Raw genomic sequence first — 19,217 nt, 5'->3', positions numbered from 1 at the left:
ATTTTGTGGCATTATCTGTGAATTTGAATATAAAGCAAATAAAATAAAAAAATTTAAAGATTAAAAAAAGAAGTGCCAGAAGCAGATTTTTTAGATTGAAAAAGCCCATGGCGTGCAAACACACCTAAAAAACTTCCACCCGATGCATAAAAAAAGTGCACACACATAAAGAGTGACACACTAAAAAGTGCAGACGGGTGTCTGACGTCCTCCACTAGGAAGGACCATACCCTGATCCCCCGGGGCGTTAGGCTCCTGACAGGGACTGAGGTACCAGACTCATCAAGTGGTCATCTAGCCGAAGCCAGACGACCGCCTTTCCCCGGGAGGACAGCCGAAACAGAACCTCCTAGGTACTAGGTACTATGGGGCTTCCCCGAAGGTAGGCCCCCCAATGGAGGTTGGACCAAGCCAAAAGGCCTATGTCCGCCCTCCCACAAGACTTTCAGGATTGGTCCGAGGACCGACACCCTACTCATCAAAAACGTGAAAGTGACAAACGTGACACACAAACACAAATAAAATAAATAAATAAATAGTGAGGAAAGGGATAGTGAAGAGGAGAGTGAAAATGTGACCATTGTGTAATACAACGGCCAGGCCCTCCGGCCAGGAATCAAAAATTACTCTGGTCCTAGCCAAAAGGCCGGGCCCTAGAGGCAGGTGTGAAAAAGCGTGTGATCTGGTGACGTGACCTAGGTGCCAGATATCAAAGTGCAAGCACAGTGAATATAAGGCACCCCTGGACTGCCACTCCAGGGGCACATCACCATGGGCTTTTCAACAGAAGCATCCCTGACCCCCCCAACCCAGACCACGACTGCCCCCACCCCAGTCAGGAAGGCATGGAGATCCAGGAGCTTGGTGAGACCCTTACCCATCAGGTCACACCCTCGCTCCCATCACTCCCACCTAATTACATTCGGGAAGTACTGGCCGTTCCCCCCGGAGGACAAAAGGGGAACAAACATTCCCTCCCGAAAAACTGACTGGAGCTAAAGCTGCCACAATCCAAGCCAGAAGGCCAGGGTCCCCTCCCCTGGCTTCGACCAGTGGTTCTCCATCCTCACCAGAAGGCTTCCCAACTGATAAGAACAGATACTACACTTGATCTTAGCCAAAAGCCGAGAAGCAGATGCAGCCCCTGATCCCAACGGCTCACCCTGGCCAGCTTCCCCAGGTCCTTCGGGGGGAAAGGTGCTGCAGAGGGGGGTCCTCAGAGCCTGAGGGAGATCCCTTTGAGCCCATTTTTCGGGGTATTTGTACCTCTCCTGCTGATAGTGCCAAGAAACAAAGGTAGAGGTACCACAAAAAAAGCACTGACTGCTGGGCAATGTAGTTCAGCAACTTCCGCTGCTACCAAGACCCAGTCTGGTGCTTAAGTAAATGCTGCCAGGGAATGCCTGTGTCCCAGATTCAAATGCGCCTGTCAGCTCTGTGTCCCTCCATAGGCTGTGTGCACCTGAAAAAGAGGGCACTTTATAGCTTGTGTAGCCAGCGATGTGGGCATCTAACCACGCCGAAGATGCGTTGGAGGAGCGTACAGCATGGACAGACAGACAGATCAGGCATGAAAGGTATGTGCTCTTGACAGCCCCCGGTGGCGACTTTAAGCATAGCATACATTTACTTAAAGGAGAAACCTATTAGAACTAGAAAAATTCTTAAGGAATCTCCCTTACCTTATCCAGCTGCAGGGCTCCATGTAACAGACCCAATCTTCACCTCTCACAATGGGCTCCGTTTAGAGAAAAAAAACCTTCAGAGACTGGGGCCCCCTTTTCTATAGGGGGATCCGCAGTTCTGGGCCTGTAAAGCACCACGCCAGGGCTATGGCTGAAAAAAACAAATACTGGATCCCGGGGTCCAGCTCTCTAAAAAGAGAAGTGTTACAGGTAAAACTTTGTTTCTTCGGACCCAAGACCCAGGTACCATCCAATTCGGCCTGGAAAAGACACTTTGAATGGATCCGGTTGCATGGCTTGCCCCAGTGTAGGATATTTCAGTGGAGCTCAGCACAGCACATCTTTACTCGTGACCAATACCTAAGACACTGGTGAAAAAACTGAGGTACCTCCAGTAGGGGGAGAGGTTATATGGGGGATTGAACTTCCTGTCTAGGGTGTGCCAGTGTCCAATCACCTAGTGATACCCTATAACTCATCAGTAATTACCGAGTCTCTGTGTCCCGTGATGTACGAGAAAGAAAGGTACATTTTTTAAGTGAAACTCCAGCCTAAAAAATTAATTTTACTTTTTTGGATAGCATAGGGAAGAATAAACACCCCTATAATGTTTGTTTTGCAGTCTGTGTGCCTGTTCAGAAGATTTCACCTCAAATTTATGTCCCTGTGGCATTTGGATTTTGAAACTTTTGGCTTGTCATGGATTGGTGGTATAGCTCCAGTGGAGACACCTTTTTCCCCATAACTCTTACAGGAGTGAATTTCCCTTCCTAGGAATAGATTTCCTCTCACTTCCTGTTGTCTCCCTCCTTTTCCAAGTGTGAGTTGTATGTAAGTCAAATGTTTGTAGTTATATGTAAGTCAATGTATTGTCTACTTTTAATAAAATTGGCACTTAATTTTGAAATGCCACACATACATATATTGTGATGTGATGGATACAGGTTCAGATGTGTAAAAGCACTAGATGATGTGATGGACACATTACCAGATGTCCAATTGATCATATGGATTGTTAATAACAAAAATCTGCCATAGATCATGCTTCTATTAATGGATTTGCACTGAGTGCAAGTTTTCCCTTCCTACAAGGAAATTAAATGCGAATGCCCCCGGGGTTTAATTCCATAAACGGTTGTGAAGTGCTTGCTTTAGTCCTCTTTGAATAATTCTTTACCAATAATTTTTAAGAAAACCAGCTGTACGTGTACCTGGTCTGGTATGAGTCACCTACTAATACCTACCCTGTTAACCAATGTGGTTACTACCTTGACAATTTTACACAGAAATCCATATACTGTTTATATTATATATGTGCGTGTGTGTGTGCACAAGATAGCTTGTGGCGTGCTTCTGTATACAGTATGTACAAACCAGCATGTGGTGCATTGCACCCTTGGGGAAAGGTGATTTCTTTTTGAAAATAGTTTTTAGCATTCTTATATATAACAATATATTTCTTTGCGGTGGGGCTGCATCTGCACTGCAGGGGTTAAATGCCCATTTGTGTATAGGGAAACAGCAATTTTACTTACCTGATCCTCAGTACATGCAAATAATGCATTAAAGGAGAAGTCCAGCCTGAGCTTGTTTGGCTGGGCTTCTTCTATTATAGGTCACAGGAGTGCAGCTCATTTTCAGTGGACTGAAGTCTGCACTCTGCTGATGTAGAATCAGTCCAGGCACCGTGTCATCAAGAAAAAGTCTGGATTCGCCAGGTGCCTGGACTGATACCAGTCTCAGTGAGCCGCTGAGAGCCCGAGAAAGCTGCTGCCCGCCCCTCCACAGCTCAGCACGCCAGTGAGTGCAGGGGGGCAGAGCGGAGAGCTGCTGACTGACAGGCAGCAGCTCTCTGCTCATGGAGCTGTGAGAACCGAGCCATCGGTGTTTGATCGCTCGGTTCTCAGTGCAGAGGTGCCGGAGGATGGAGGATCGGACGATGCTGTATCCACCTAGGCAAGTATGATGAGGGGGAAAAAAAAAACATACTTCTCTTTTAAGGCACACAGCCTTTAGCCTCAACAACCAATTTAAAGGGCAAAATGTGGTAACGCACTGGACATCTTTGATTCTTTTTTCTATGCCATGTTCATGGATTAGCTCCTGGACTAATGAGTTAAGCCCCATACACACTATCAGTTTTTCTACTGAGTTTTTCCCTTCAGGTTTACCAAAACCATGTAGTGCAAGAGCCTGTCTGATTGCATACAAATTAAAACTCCTAAGGTTGGACCTCATATTATATGGTTTTGGTAAATCTGAAGGAAAAACTCAGCAGAAAAACGGATAGTGGGTATGGGGCTTTACAATAAAACACAGTGTTTGGCTCCCCGACCGAATGCAAACATTCATATTTAATAAACAAGCTTTTAAAAATGACTTGTACACAGAGGCAGCATGGTTGAATAAAGAATAAATGTACCAGAACAATAGTGAGACTATCTACCAGTACATAGAGTATAAACCATTGTAATCTATTGTGTAATATATATTTTATGGGGACGTGGATCATATAAATAGGAAATTTACAACCAGATGTTCACCGTTTTCTGGTGAAAGTGCACAAATATGGTAGAGTAGCTTCAAACTTGGTGCATACTAATGGTATGAACATGAAAACCCAGGATGATTTTGTTCGGTAAGAGTGATATTATTATGTATAAATATCAAAGAAATGGATGAAGCTAAGTAAATCATAAAACTCACCTATTGCCCCTCGTGATTTCAAAACTCTGTAGCAGCAGTAAAGTGTTAAAAGGCCCATCAAAAAGATTATAACAACTCCAGAAGTGAATCCAGCCTGAAATATAGGAAGAAAAATAGGATTTTTGACGTCTCAATAAAATCCATTTCTTGTCGTGTAGTACAAGGACACAGGATCTTTATACTTGGGTTATATGCAGCTACCTTCAGGTGACTGGACACTAGCAGAATACAAAGCTGCAGGGACAATCCCTATATAACTCCCTCCTACACTGGCTAGCCTCAGTTTTGTAAGCAAAAGGGAGATCATAAAGAACAGAGATATGGGGGACCTTTGTCATGTACTGTACTCCAAGATAGATTTTACTTTTATAAGGCCAGTGGCGTGTGAAACGCACTCAAAAACTCCACCCGGTGCTAAAAAAAAAAAAGTGCACAAACACAAAGGGTGACATAAAACGTGCAACGGCTGTTACTCGATCCACCTTAGGAAGGACCTTATCCAGATCCCCCAGGGCGTTAGGCTCCAGACGAGGACTGAGGTACTCACTCGGCCTGTCTGGCCAAAACCAGACAGACCCCTTTCTCTGGGGACCCAACCAAGTAGTTGGTAGGGCTCCCCTGAAGGGAGACCCCATGAGAGAGGTTGAACCAAGTCAGAAGGCCATGTCTACCCCCTCCCAAGACTTTCAGGGTAGGCCCGAGGACCCACACCCTACTAATCACAATGTGAGAAACGTATAACAATCAACAAAAAAATAAAAAAAGTGAAAAACACGGGGAATAAATAAAAGGAAAGTGGGGAGAAGGAAGTAGAAGTGGTGAAAGTGACCATTGTGCAATACAATGCCCGGCCCTTCGGCCAGGAATAAAAAATTCCTCTGGTCCTAGCCAAAAGGCTCGGCCCTAGAGGCAGGTGCGAAAAAAGTGTGTTGTGAAGTGACCATGGTGCCAACAAAACTCAAAGTACCCCTTCACACTTGTGAGAATTATAGCACCCGTGGACTGCTAAGATAGAGTTTACTGGTTAAGTAAAAAAAAAAAAACAACAGACTTAGCGTAAAGCTACTTAACTTTACAATGTTAATTTTGATTTGCTCCATATTTAACAATTATTCAAGTTTTGGAAAGATGTTTGTGATTCGCTGTATTTGTAAAGCCGGTGCCAGAGTTCTGGATGTTGTAACGCTACTGAAAGTTTCTCTTTGTCTGACTTCAAAATTTCAATAAAAATGATTGAAAGAAAAAAAAAAAATACGAATTTTCTTAGAAATACAGTACAGAACACTGTATCTTTTTTTTTTTTCCACAAAGATTTTATTATTTTTCAAAAAGAAAACATGTAACAAAGATCGTTGTTTGAACAAAAGAAAGCAGGTCAATCAGCAGGATGTATAAACAACAAAAAAAAAAAAAAAATACACAGGGTACAGCTTATGTATATTACATTGAATACACTGAACCGGCAACACAATCGTCAGAATATAAATCTTAGCATGTGGAGGGAGGATCTTCAATCCGTATCCCCTCCCTCCCAGAACACTGTATCTTTAGTCTTTAACCACTAGACTTCCAAAAGCAGTCCAGCAGAAATATAAGTGTTAATTTATTTTTATCAATTAACAAAATGGAAAGTAAATGAACAGAAGAGAAATCCAAGTCAAATCACTATTTGGTGTGACCACCCTTTTGCCTTCAATACGGCATAATTGTTTCTAGGTATGCTTGTGCACACAGTTTTCGAAGGAACTCGGCAGACAGGTTGTTCCAAACATCTTGGAGAACCAACCCCAGATCTTCTGTGGATGTAGGCTGCCTTCAAAACCGGCAGGTAGGTTGTTCCAAACATCTTGGAGAACTGACCACAGATCTTCTGTGGATGTAGGCTGCTTCAAGCCCCTCTGTCTTTTCCTGTAATCCCAGATAGACTTGATGATGAGACCAGGGCTCTGTTGGGACCAAACTATCAGAAAAGATCTGGGGCCAATCAAATGCCTCCCTGATGGTATGGCATGATGGATAAGCATCTGCCTGTATTTCTCAAAATTGACAATACCACTGATCCTGACCAAATCTCCAGCTCCATTTGCTGAAATGCAGACCCAAATTTGCAAGGAACCTCCACCAAGCTTCACTGTTGCCTACAGACACTCATTGTACCACTCTCGAGCCATTTGCAAGCAAATTAACTTTTGCTACAGCTAAATAATTAAAATTTTGACTCCTCAGTCCAGAGCACCTGCTGCCATTTTTCTGCACCCCAGTTTCTATGTTTTTGTTCAAAGGACATGGAAACAAGGCTAAGCTAATATAGATGAAAAAACAGTGTGGTGTTGAACCTGGATGACAGAAAATCCATATCTGGCTTCCCCCAATCCCTCAAGTTCAAGTAGAATCCCTGGACCATTCCTCATTCGCAACTGGGATGATGACCCACCCCTTTTACAAGATTAGCTGCTAATTAGCAGCAAGAAGAGCTGCCATCTGAGCAGGGAGAGGTGCAAATTTGAAATAATGAAGTGGTGAGGAAGCAGATTCTAAAACTCCAGTTTGTAGCCACAGGAACTAAGACTACTGACGGACAGATAGCCCCCTACTTTAACAAGTGAGTTGTTCCTATCACTGAGAAATGGCTTGTAAAATTTTTATTAAATCTATTGCCAACTGTATTAGTAACTAATAACTTGTTATTATAGTAACTATAACTTATGTTATGTGCATACATTTGTCAAAAGGTAATCCGGATCGTCAATTAAAAATTGACATTCACATTTACAGGTGTAAGACCAGCTTTAAACTTTGAATTGGAAGCCAGAGAAAGACTAAAGGAACTTCTAACCTCAGAAGCAGAAGGCCTAGTTGTGGAAGAGAGGAAGGTACTCTCACCCTCTGTGGTCTCCCATCTCACAATCTCTGCAGCTGTGCAGAGGAAAGGAATGAGATTTCTATGCCAGGCATCATAAGCTTCCAAACCAAGTTCAGCATCCAATGATTTCTGTGCTGTACAGTAGGTAGCTGCTGGTGCTGACCTATAGAAGAGGCTCTGAAGAAAGAAAAGTGGCGCTTGTGCAGTGAGTCAGCTAAAAACAGCTACACAGGTGCCGTTACACCAGGCTGTTTTGCCAAACCACCAGAAAGATTGGTGCCAAATTTAAATGGACAGCAGTCCTTCTACCCCATAGCTGCAACATATAATTTAAGTGTCGTCCTGCGTTCCTCCATGGAGTATGGCTTAGGAGTGCCAGCATCCTGCACTTAACAGAGGTCTTTAAACGCTAGGCAGTCCTAAGGGATTAGACCACATCCTAGATTTGCCCTCCACAGTGGGCACACTCCCGAGAGGGTCTTTAGGGACAGGGCTACACCACAGGCAGACAACAGCCTTAAGATCTGGTGTGGCTAGCTTGACACGATCCAAGACGTGGATAAGCCGCAATGAGTTTGGTGGAGCCAGAGGTCTTAATAGGTCTCTCAATAGGTCCATAACACTAGAAATAAACTGATGCTAGCTGGGAGTGGAAGGGGTTATATCGAGGATGTGAGCTTTCTTCTTTTGCCAGTGTCCAGTGTATAATCCATTGTTATGCTCAATTATCCTGTGTCCTGTACTATACAACCAGGAAACACGTTCAGGGCAGTGAGATTCCAAAATGTAAACCGGTTTCTGTACCCTACGCTACACATCCAAAGGCCAAACATGTTCATGTCATATGTTCTGCAGTTCTTTTGACCTGGGTTTAACTACTCCATATACTTATATTATTAGATCTTTTGCTGCCTTTGATACACTTGACCACCTGCTACTCTTCAAAAACGATGCATATATTGCTTGGCTCTGCCGCAATATATTACTGCTGTGGTGGTTCATTGCTGGCTGGCTGCAGCAGGCCATAGATCACTATTAGGGGTGATGTTTTTTTTTTTTAAATGGATTCGGGGGGAGGTTACATTGGACAGGTCATCATGGAACTCTCATAACTAAAAACAAAAATTTTATTTATATTTTACTGTATTAAAAAAAAAAAAAAAAACTTTTCCTCGTGTTTATTAGGGGCTCAGGTTAAAAGTAATTCTGAGACACCGAGTTACGTTGCTGCAGATTGGACACATGCAAACAAACCACGCACAATTATGCTCTGTTTTTTATGGGGAAACCTATGAATGGGTGAACAGATGCTTGATAGCGAATGAAGCACTAATTCATCTAAAAGGTACATGAAAGGATCCTTGAGGCTAAGGGATTGAATGATGAGCTGAAAAACCCACATAAAGGCTGGCAATACTTTATTCAATTGTCTTGTACAATTTTCCTTTAGATTTACCAAAACCATATAATATGAGGTCAAACCTAAACACTTTCAATTTGTATGCAATCATGCAGGCCCTTGCACTATATTTCTAAAGGAAATTGAATAAGAAAATTGTATAATGTATGGCCAGCTTAAGAAGCAGGCTGTCCCTGCTGGGACCCCTGGGAATGACAAAAAGAGAGTCAGTCCATCTAAAAAAAAGTTGTAGCTGAAAGATGGAGGATGGAGGAAAATTCCCTGAGCAGGACAGAGAGACGTGAGAACAAAAAAAACTTTATGGCCTGTACACACTATCTGAAAATCAGGCAACTGATTGTCATTTTTTTTTTTGCATGCTAGTCGCATATCGAAAATGGAGAGGTTACTAAAGTTATGAAAATTCTCGTGCGACAGAATAAAAAAATGTGTTGTCGTGTATTTCTATTGTATTTTTGGATGACAACTGTACCGATTAAACGAAAATCGTACAATATGGTATCATACGAGAACATTTTTTGTGTTGGTCTGATTGGATAATATCAGATGAACTGTCGTGATAGGTTCTCAAAAGATCCGATTATTGTCCGATCACTTCGAAAAGTTTTATTTTTTGTCAGATTTTTGGATCATGTGTACGGGCCATAAGGAAGAAAAGATGCCCAAGGCCTCAAGGCAAGCTTGGCTCTTTGATGCACAAGAAAGGATTCTACATAGATAAAGGCTGCCAAATCAGAAACTCTTATTTAATGGCAAAGGGGAACGCAACCTTGTGAGTGGTGCTGGTACATTCTGGAGTTGATTTACTAAAACTGGAGAGTGCAAAATCTGGTGTAGCTGTACATGGTAGCCATCTAACTTCAGATTGTTCAATTAAGCTTTACCAAAAAACTGGACGCTGGTTGGTTTCTTTGAAGAGCTGCACCAGATTTTGCACTCTCCAGTTTTAGTAAATCAACCCTTCAGTACCCAGGGCAAAGAAGTCAACTCCCTCAACCACATATTAGCCAGAGGATCAGGAAAAACACTTAATATGAGTGTCAGGCTCCCCTTTTAACAGGGACAAGACCTCCTACTCACAAAGTAGCTGTCTGAAGGGATTACCGACAGAGCAGAATGCACAAACCATACAGTCGTCTCTTCTGGAAGGCACACTGCCGAGGGAGCCTTCCAGGATATGATTCCATGGTTGTATCGAGGCCCTGGATTGGCAAAGAACTCTGCTATCAACTCACTCAGCACACAGAGTGCCACGGCAAATGCCAGCAGCCTGCAAGTCAAAATACAGATTACCCCATGTCATCCTTGCGGGGTGCAGATTCAGCCTCTATGGCTATGCCAAGGATTAGCCAATCCAGAAAGCTGCAAAACCAACTCTGCATCAACTGGAGACTTTTGATGGAAGAAAAAGGAATCTTTATAAAATGCATAAAAATGTTTAAAAAATTGGATTTGCTTTTCTCTGAGGAGAGAAGCTGTTCAATCTCATAAGGTGCTATAAAAAACCTGGGGGGGGGGGGGGGGGAGGTCGATAACTGGCCATGTTACAGCTTTGTTTGCCAGTGTTTAATCTCCCTTAGGCAGCAGCATAAATCAGTGCCTTCCATTTATTGTACCCAATGTCCAATAAGTACAATTATGAAAAAGGGTTTTGCAAAAATAAATATATTCAGTACAGTATGGTTCCTGGCTACTGCAAGTAATTGACAGGTCAGATGGGTGGAATACCATTTTCCCCCTCTGCAAAGCTGTGGTTCTTCCCACTGATTTGTATGTCCTGTAGTGACCTAGAAGCCAGTGGTAGAAACCACAGGGGGCAGGGGAGCAGGTATTCTACCTACCTGGAGGTGTGGAATACATTCAGCGGCCACAAATAGTAAAAGGGTCTCATTTTGAGACATGGACCACCAGAAAAGTAAGTATATTATCTATTATCTTACATATAAATTGACCCTACGCTAACAAGGTCACATTAACATTGCTAAGTGCGCTTTATAATTAAATTGATAATTGCTTGTCAGCAAGTGGTATTTAGAGATTTGAACTATGCCAGTACAAAACTATAGAGAATATTAGATTGTAATTATCATTTAAAATGATTCTCATTAGATACAACTCTTCACTGAAGATGAGGAATTAAAGGAAATATACTGAAAGAAAAGCCACAGGATGCCACTGCTGACCACCTTCCAAAAAATCTAGCTGCGTGGCTGAGTCTGGCTTTCATACTTTTACATGCTGACCCTGAACAAGCATGTGATTTACGTCAAAGCAACTTCAGAGATCCTGGTTTACATTCTTGTTCCAAGACACTGACACTGCAAATAAATTTAAGCAGATCTGATTGTAGTTTAATGAGAATGGGACTAAAAACCAAAGCAAGATAACCATTTTTATGATTTATCATAGCCAGATAAGGAATCTGGTACTGATGCTTCCCATCATACAGAGCTTTTGTTTACAATCTAATGGCTGAAGGTTTTGCTTGTAATCGTGGGTATATTTTTGGTGAATACCTGTTTTATGCCCCAGGGAATACTGAGTATCGATGTTCCCATCATGGTATTCCAGATCATAAATCTAAATAAAAATAAAGTATTGCTTAAGTTATAAACATAGGCATTATCATATAATGAAAACGTATACAGGTCTACAACATATAGGCTGACAGCAATCATTTCTGATAATTGAAATCTATTTCCTTTCACAGGAACTGAAGTAAAATGGCCACACACTTTTTTTTGTTCAAAAGAAAAAAAAAAAAAAAAAACAGATTGTGTTTATGGAGGAATCCCACTGTGACGGCATTGGAATCCGACAGCAGCATATACTGTAACTGCTGATCAAGAAAAATGTTCCTTCTGTCGAGAAGGGATAGCCACACAATGATCAAAATTCAGCTTGATCTTGCTGAACCGGCCTATTTCAAGTAGTGTATGGCCAGCTTAAGTCAATCAGGCTCCATGTACACTGCTGCTGGTAAAGTGACGTTTAGGCCTCATGCACACGGACGTTTTTACAGCCGCTTTTTTTAGCGTTTTTTGCAGCTTAAAAACGCCTGTCCATGTTAGTCTATGGCTTCATGCCCACCTAGGCGTTTTTGAGCTGCAAATGGCATAGGCGTTTTTAAGCTGTAAAAAAAAAACCAGGACCAGTGCGTTCCGTAGCGCGGAGCTAGAGCTGTAAAAACGCGAATCGCGGAAAAATGCGCGCAAAGTGCACATAAACGCGTAACATATTTTCTTTGTTTTCTAAGTGCTATAGCCAAGAGATGTGTTTCTTAAAAAAACGCTACTTAACGCTAACGCTAAAAAACACGCAAAAACGCCAATGCAAAACGCGGTAAAAATCGCGTTTTTAACGCCAATTTTTCCAGGCGTCGGAGCTAGCTTTGCAGACAGTTTTTTAAAACGTCCGTGTGCATGAGCACTTAAAAGCAGCTGGGAGTTTTTTTCAGCTGCCCCTGAACTCTCTATGTCAAGTCGTTTATAGCCGTTTCTAGGCAGTTGAGTTTAGAAGCATTATTTTGGAAAACCAAAAAATGCGTTCAAGATGGATGTTCAGAGGCATTTGAAATGCCAAATGCCTGTAACAGCTTGTAAACGCGGTAACTTGCGTTTAGCCGTGTTTTGTTTACAGGCATTTTTAATAGAGATACATTTTTGAATATTAAAAAAAAAAAATTATATATATAAGAACGAGTGTGTGCTCGGAACTGTACATTGGCTACTGCAAATAATGCTATGTAATTTTTCCTGATATATATATATATATATATATATATACAGTGCCTTGCGAAAGTATTCGGCCACCTTGAACTTTTCAACCTTTTGCCACATTTCAGGCTTCAAATATAAAGATATAAAAATTTTATTTTTTGTGAAGAATCACCAAGTGGGACACAATTGTGAAGTGGAACGAAATCTATTAGATTTTTTTAAACTTTTTTAGCAAATAAAAAAATGAAAAGTGGTGCATGCAAAATTATTCGGCCCCTTTTTTTTTGACAAAAGTGAACTTTATTCAAAACAAAGCATACAGGTCAACTTATAGCGTACAGTCCGTCAATAGAATATCCATGTACATACATCAATCAGAATACAAATCACCACATAATGGGCATGTGCAAGAAAGGTGCATAGAAACTAGTCAACTTCTGAGCAAAATCGCACGGCGTTTGGTAAGGGGAGTGGGGTGGGGGGGGGCGGGGCAGGGTACCAATAGGAAAAGGGGGAAACATAGTACAGAGTCCCAGAGGTAAAGGGAGGCAGTACCAGGGAAGGGGAAGTGCGGGGGGCCGGGGATGCAGGAGAGGGGCAAGGATGAGCCAGAGGCCCGACAGAGGGGAGAAGGGGGGGGAGAAGGGGGATTCGGCCCCTTTACTTTCAGTGCAGCAAACTCACTCCAGAAGTTCAGCGAGAATCTCTGAATGATCCAATGTTGTCCTAAATGACTGATGGTGATAAATAGAATCCACCTGTGTAATCAAGTCTCTGTATGAATGCACCTGCTCTGTGATAGTCTCAGGGTTCTGTTGAAAGCGCAGAGAGCATCATGAAGACCAAGGAACATACCAGGCAGGTCCGTAATGCTTTTGTGGAGAAGTTTAAAGCCGGATTTGGATACAAAAAGATTTCCCAAGCTTTGAACATCCCAAGGAGCACTGTGCAAGCGATCATTTTGAAATGGAAGGAGTATCAGACCACTGCAAATCTACCAAGACCTGGCCGTCCCTCTAAACTTTCAGCTCAGACAAGGAGAAGACTGATCAGAGATGCAGCCAAGAGGCCCATGATCACTCTGGATGAACTGCAGTGAACTACAGCTGAGGTGGGAGAGTCTGTCCATAGGATAACAATCAGTCGTACACTGCACAAATCTGGCCTTTATGGAAGAGTGGCAAGAAGAAAGACATTTCTCAAAGATATCCATAAAAAGTCTCGTCTAAAGTTTGCCACAAGCCACCTGGGAGACACACCAAACATGTGGAAGAACGTGCTCTGGTCAGATGAAACCAAAATCGAACTTTTTGCCCACAATGCAAAACGATATATTTGGCGTAAAAGCAACACAGCTCATCACCCTTAACACACCATCCCCACTGTCAAACATGGTGGTGGCAGCATCATGGTTTGGGCCTGCTTTTCTTCAGCAGGGACAGGGAAGATGGTTAAAATTGAGGGGAAGATGGATGCAGCCAAATACAGGACCATTCTGGATGAAAACCTGTTGGAGTCTGCAAAAGACCTGAAACTGGGACAGAGATTTATCTTCCAACAAGACAATGATCCCAAACATACAGCAAAATCTACAAAGGAATGGTTCACAAATAAACGTATCCAGCTGTTAGAATGGCCAAGTCAAAGTCCAGACCTGAATCCAATCGAGAATCTGTGGAAAGAGCTGAAAACTGCTGTTCACAAACCCTCTCCATCGAACCTCACTGAGCTCGAGCTATTTTGCAAGGAAGAATGGGCAAGAATTTCAGTCTCTCGATGTGCAAAACTGATAGAGACATACCCCAAGCGACTTGCAGCTGTAATCGCAGCAAAAGGTGGCTCTACAAAGTATTAACGCAAGGGGCCCGAATAATTTTGCACGCCCCACTTTTCATTTTTTTATTAGTTAAAAAAGTTTCAAAAATCCAATAGATTTCGTTCCACGTCACAATTGTGTCCCACTTGTTGGTGATTCTTCACAAATATATATATATATATATATATATATATATATATATATATATATATATATATATCAGGAAAAATTACATAGCAGTATTTGCAGTAGCCAATGTACAGTTCCGAGCACACACTCGTTCTTTTTTTTTTTTTTTTTTTTTAAGCGCAAACGCGGCTAAACATGCCATGTAAACACAGCAAAATGGACGTTTTAAAAAGCCGTTTACCATCTGTCAAGTTAAATCTTTCGGGGAGGTTTTAAAATGTCCTGTGTACATTAAGCCTAAGGGTTAATAAAAATCACAAGCCGTAAAGTGGTTTGAAAGCATATGCGTCTCATTTTAAAAAAGAAACCTCAGTCAGCACCAGGATGCACTGCAAACACTAGGCCATTTCCCACTTGTGCGACTTTTCCTGCAACTTTGGAAATCAGAGTCACGTGACAAGTCGTACCCCATGATTACCGATGATAACCATTCATATCTGTGCGACTTCATGACAGACCAACTTCAAAGTAGACCCTGTCCACAGACCAAGTTTACACAGGCATACCTCAAAAATTGCTGCAAAATAGTGGCCAGCTCACGGCAGTGTAAAAGGGGCCTGAGAACTTCAGAAAAAAATATATATATAAAAAATTTATTTTTCCCTCAGTTTAGGCCGATATGTATTCTTCTACATATTTTTGGTAAAAAAAAATTGCAATACGCAATTATTGATTGGTTTTCGCAAAATTTATAGCGTTTACAAAATAGGGGATAGTTTTAAAGCATTTTTATTATTATTTTTTTTTTACTAGTAATGGCGGCGATCAGCGATTTTTATTGTGACTGCGACATTATGGCAGACACATCGGCCATTTTTGGGATCATTGTCATTTATACAGCAATCAGTGCTATACATATGCACTGATTCCTGTGTAAATGACACTGGCAGTGAAGGGGTTAACCAGGGGTGGCAGTGTAGGGGTTAAGTGTGTCCTAGGGGCGTGTTACTAACTGTGGGGGGCGTGGCAGTGATCTCTGCTCCAATCACAGGGAGCAGAGATCAGGGTCACTTGTTGCTAGGCAGAACGGAGAGATGCTGTTTACTTCTGCATCTCCCCATTCAGCCTCCCTGTGAGACGATCGTGGGTATCACCGCGGAGATCGAGTTTCCGCAGTTCCCGCGACCGGACTCATGGGGGTCCCGACCGGCACGCGATGGCACGGCGGCAAATTTCAAGTGGACGTACCTGTACGCCAATTTGCCTGCCCGTGCCATTCTGCTGATGTACATCGCCGTGTGCCGGTCGGGAAGTGGTTAAATGCCAGGTTTACAAACATACATTGTGACAATGCTGGAGTTCTTTTCTGAGTTATCTCCACCAATTTTCAAAGCACTTCCAAGGGGACTGTAAACATAAATCTCTTCAGGTGCAGGGATGACATGATCTGGAGCAATCTGAAAAAAGAAAAACACAAAAATTTAAATATAATATACAGTGTCACAAACTCTAAGCAAACTCACGAACTCCTTCTCTCCTTGTACAAGTCAATGAGAATGCAAAAGCAGTTTGAATCAGAATGAAGTAACTTAGAAGGGGTTGAATGCAGTTCAAAAGGAGAAATGTGAATGATCTTGAATACAAGCAGAATGTACCTAAAAGGAAGCTGAATGTGTCCATCAACACTAACTTCAACAGTGAGAATTGGTGGTGCCATATAGTGTTATTTTCCTGGCTTCATATAAACAAGTGAATAAATGTAAATAAATATGTATATAGCTGCTGGACTTCTACAGTGTCACCACCATCAAAATTATATAACAACAATCAAGCAGGGTGGATATAAATCAATAATTTAAAAAAATTATTTTAATAGATTTTTAGATTTTTCATCAAATTTATTTTAATAAAATGCTTCGAGCCAAAAATCTAAAGATAGTTTTCTATTTACGATACATTATTAATTGAGTTTACTCAGCATGAAATGGAGCTTATTTATGTAGCATAAGGCTGTATATTCTGCAATAATAGGATTTTTGTACTCACCATAAAATCCTTTTCGCTGAAGTTCATTGACGGACACAGCATCTTCACCTTGACCTTAAGGTTACATCGCTCCTCTAGGCAGAACATGTTAAAAACAGCAAAACTGCACAGTAGCACCCAGGAGGCGGTCAGTAGGCTATAACCCCTCACACTGCATCCAGCAGCTCAGTTCATCAAAAGCAGTACAAACATAAATAGGAGGGGTAGGGGTGCTGTGTGCATCAATGAACTTCAGAGAAAAGGATTTTACGTTGAGTACAAAAATCCTATTCTCTTGCGTTCATTGACGGGCACAGCATCTTCACCTTGACCTTAGGGATGTCCCCAAGCAGCGTAAAAAAAAACGAGGCGTGGGAACAGCAAGAAAATAACTCGACCCATAACAACCAGAGCTCTTCAACGGAGGAGTAGCAACCTTAACCACTTTCAGACCGGACCATTTTGCTGGTAAATGACCAGAGGTCTTTTTACACTTTGGCACTGCGCTGCTTTAACTGGTAATTGCGCGGTCATGCAATGTTGTACCCAAACAAAATTTGCGTCCTTTTCTTCCCACAAATAGAGCTTTCTTTTGATGGTATTTGATTGCCTCTGCGATTTTTATTTTTTGCGATATAAACGTAAAAAGACCGCAAATTTTGAAAAAAAATGATATTTTCTACTTTTTGTTATTAGAAAAATCCAATAAACTCAATTTTAGTCATACATTTAGGCCAAAATGTATTCAGCCACATGTCTTTGGTAAAAAAAAAGTCAATAATTGTATATTTATTGGTTTGCGCAAAAGTTGTCACATCTACAAACTAAGGTACGTTTTCTGGAATTTACGCAGCTTTTAGTTTACGACTGCCTATCTCATTTCTTGAGGTGCTAAAATGGCAGGGCAGTACAAAACCCCCCCAAATGACCCCATTTTGGAAAGTAGACCCCCTAAGGAAATTGATAAGAGGCATGTTGAGCCCATTGAATATTTTATTTTTTTGCCTCAAGCGATTGAATAATGACAAAAAAAAAAATTTTTTTTTTTTTTTACACAAAGTTGTCACTAAATGATATATTGCTCACACATGCTATGGGCGTATGTGAAATGACACCCCAAAATAAATTCTGCTGCTTCTCCTGAGTATGGGGATACCACATATGTGGGACTTTTTGGGAGCCTAGCCGCGTACGGGGCCCCGAAAACCAAGCACCGCCTTCAGGCTTTCTAAGGGCGTAAATTTTTGAGTTCACTTCTCACTACCTATTACAGTTTTGAAGGCCATAAAATGCCAAGATGGCACAAAACCCCCACAAATGACCCCATTTTAGAAAGTAGACACCCCAAGCTATTTGCTGAGAGGCATGTTGAGTTCATGGAATATTTTATATTTTGCCACAAGTTGCGGGAAAATTACAAACTTTTTTTTTTTTTTTTTTTTTTTAACAAAGTTGTCACTAAATGATATATTGCTCATGCATGCCATGGGCATATGTGAAATGACACCCCAAAATAAATTCTGCTGCTTCTCCTGAGTACGGGGATACCACATATGTGGGACTTTTTGGGAGCCTAGCCGCGTACGGGGCCCCGAAAACCAAGCACCGCCTTCAGGCTTTCTAAGGGCGTAATTTTTTGATTTCACTCCTCACTACCTATTACAGTTTTGAAGGCCATAAAATGCCAAGATGGCACAAAACCCCCACAAATGACCCCATTTTAGAAAGTAGACACCCCAAGCTATTTGCTGAGAGGCATGTTGAGTCCATGGAATATTTTATATTTTGCCACAAGTTGCGGGAAAATTACAAACTTTTTTTTTTTTTTTTTTTTTTCACAAAGTTGTCACTAAATGATATATTGCTCACGCATGCCATGGGCATATGTGAAATGACACCCCAAAATAAATTCTGCTGCTTCTCCTGAGTATGGGGATACCACATATGTGGGACTTTTTGGGAGCCTAGCCGCGTACGGGGCCCCGAAAACCAAGCACCGCCTTCAGGCTTTCTAAGGGCGTTACAGTTTTGAAGGCCATAAAATGCCAAGATGGCACAAACCCCCCCCAAATGACCCCATTTTGGAAAGTAGACACCCCTAAATTTAGGGGTACACTAGTGAGACTAGGTAATAAATGGCGGGTGCCCTGAAACTATAAAAAAATAAATAACCAACCAGCGTCACCTGTAACAGTTATATGGTGATCACTGGTGAAAGGGTTAACTAGGGGGCAATTAGGGGGCTTTATGCGGTAGTATATGGGGGTCCCTGGCGCTATAAAAAGCTGCAGCGAACCTAAATACCTACCTGCCTAACTAGCGTCACCTGTGACACTAATACAGCGATCAGAAAAACGATCGCTTATTAGGCTGGGTTCACACTGGAGCGATGCGGGAACGCCACGAATGCGCGGCGGGTTCCCGCATCGCATGCCTCCCGGCGGCAGTTCACACTGCCCTATGCGAACTGCTGGGAGTGTCAGTGAAATGTTACTGACACCCCCAGATCAGTTCGCATATCGCAGTGCGATCTGCAAACTCGGATCGCATGGTGTGAACACCCATGCGATCCGATTCTGCTGCGGGCCAAAAAAAGGGTCCCGTGCGAATTTGCGGCGGGTGCGGCGGGTGCGGCGAATGGCTGAACTCGAATCGCACAGAGATCGGATGTGATTTGCACTGCAGTGCGGTGCGAATCGCATCCGTTCTCATAAACCGCTGCAATGTGAACCCAGCCTTAGTGACACTGGCGACGGGGGGTGATCACGGGGTTAAACCTTTATTGGGGGGGTTAGGGGGGTACCTTAGAACTAAAGGGGGCTAACCCTAACTGCCCTAACAGTTATTAGTCACA

General features: G+C 42.2%; 1 protein-coding gene and 1 pseudogene across 2 annotated transcripts in view; both read right to left on the bottom strand.

Moving 5' to 3' along the window:
• The window catches only part of SLC38A9 (solute carrier family 38 member 9), a 252,387-nt gene that overhangs the window by 55,888 nt on the left and 177,282 nt on the right, over positions 1-19,217 (bottom strand). For both annotated transcript variants that reach the window (XM_077462717.1, XM_077462718.1), the window contains 3 exons: positions 15,680-15,795; positions 11,191-11,254; positions 4,392-4,485 (listed from right to left, as the gene is read on the bottom strand). In XM_077462717.1, the coding sequence (XP_077318843.1) occupies positions 4,392-4,485; positions 11,191-11,254; positions 15,680-15,795 (274 nt within the window). The remainder of the gene's footprint in view (positions 1-4,391; positions 4,486-11,190; positions 11,255-15,679; positions 15,796-19,217) is intronic.
• LOC143941780 (U2 spliceosomal RNA) lies at positions 1,052-1,136 on the bottom strand (annotated as a pseudogene).

Source organism: Lithobates pipiens, unplaced genomic scaffold (genome assembly GCF_037356315.1).
Source record: "Lithobates pipiens isolate NorthernLeopardFrog02 unplaced genomic scaffold, aLitPip1_a1.2 Scaffold_3, whole genome shotgun sequence".
NCBI classification, from domain to species: Eukaryota; Metazoa; Chordata; class Amphibia; order Anura; family Ranidae; genus Lithobates; species Lithobates pipiens.
The sequence above is the reverse complement of the archived record's forward strand: the minus strand, read 5'-3'. Positions and strand labels throughout refer to the sequence as shown.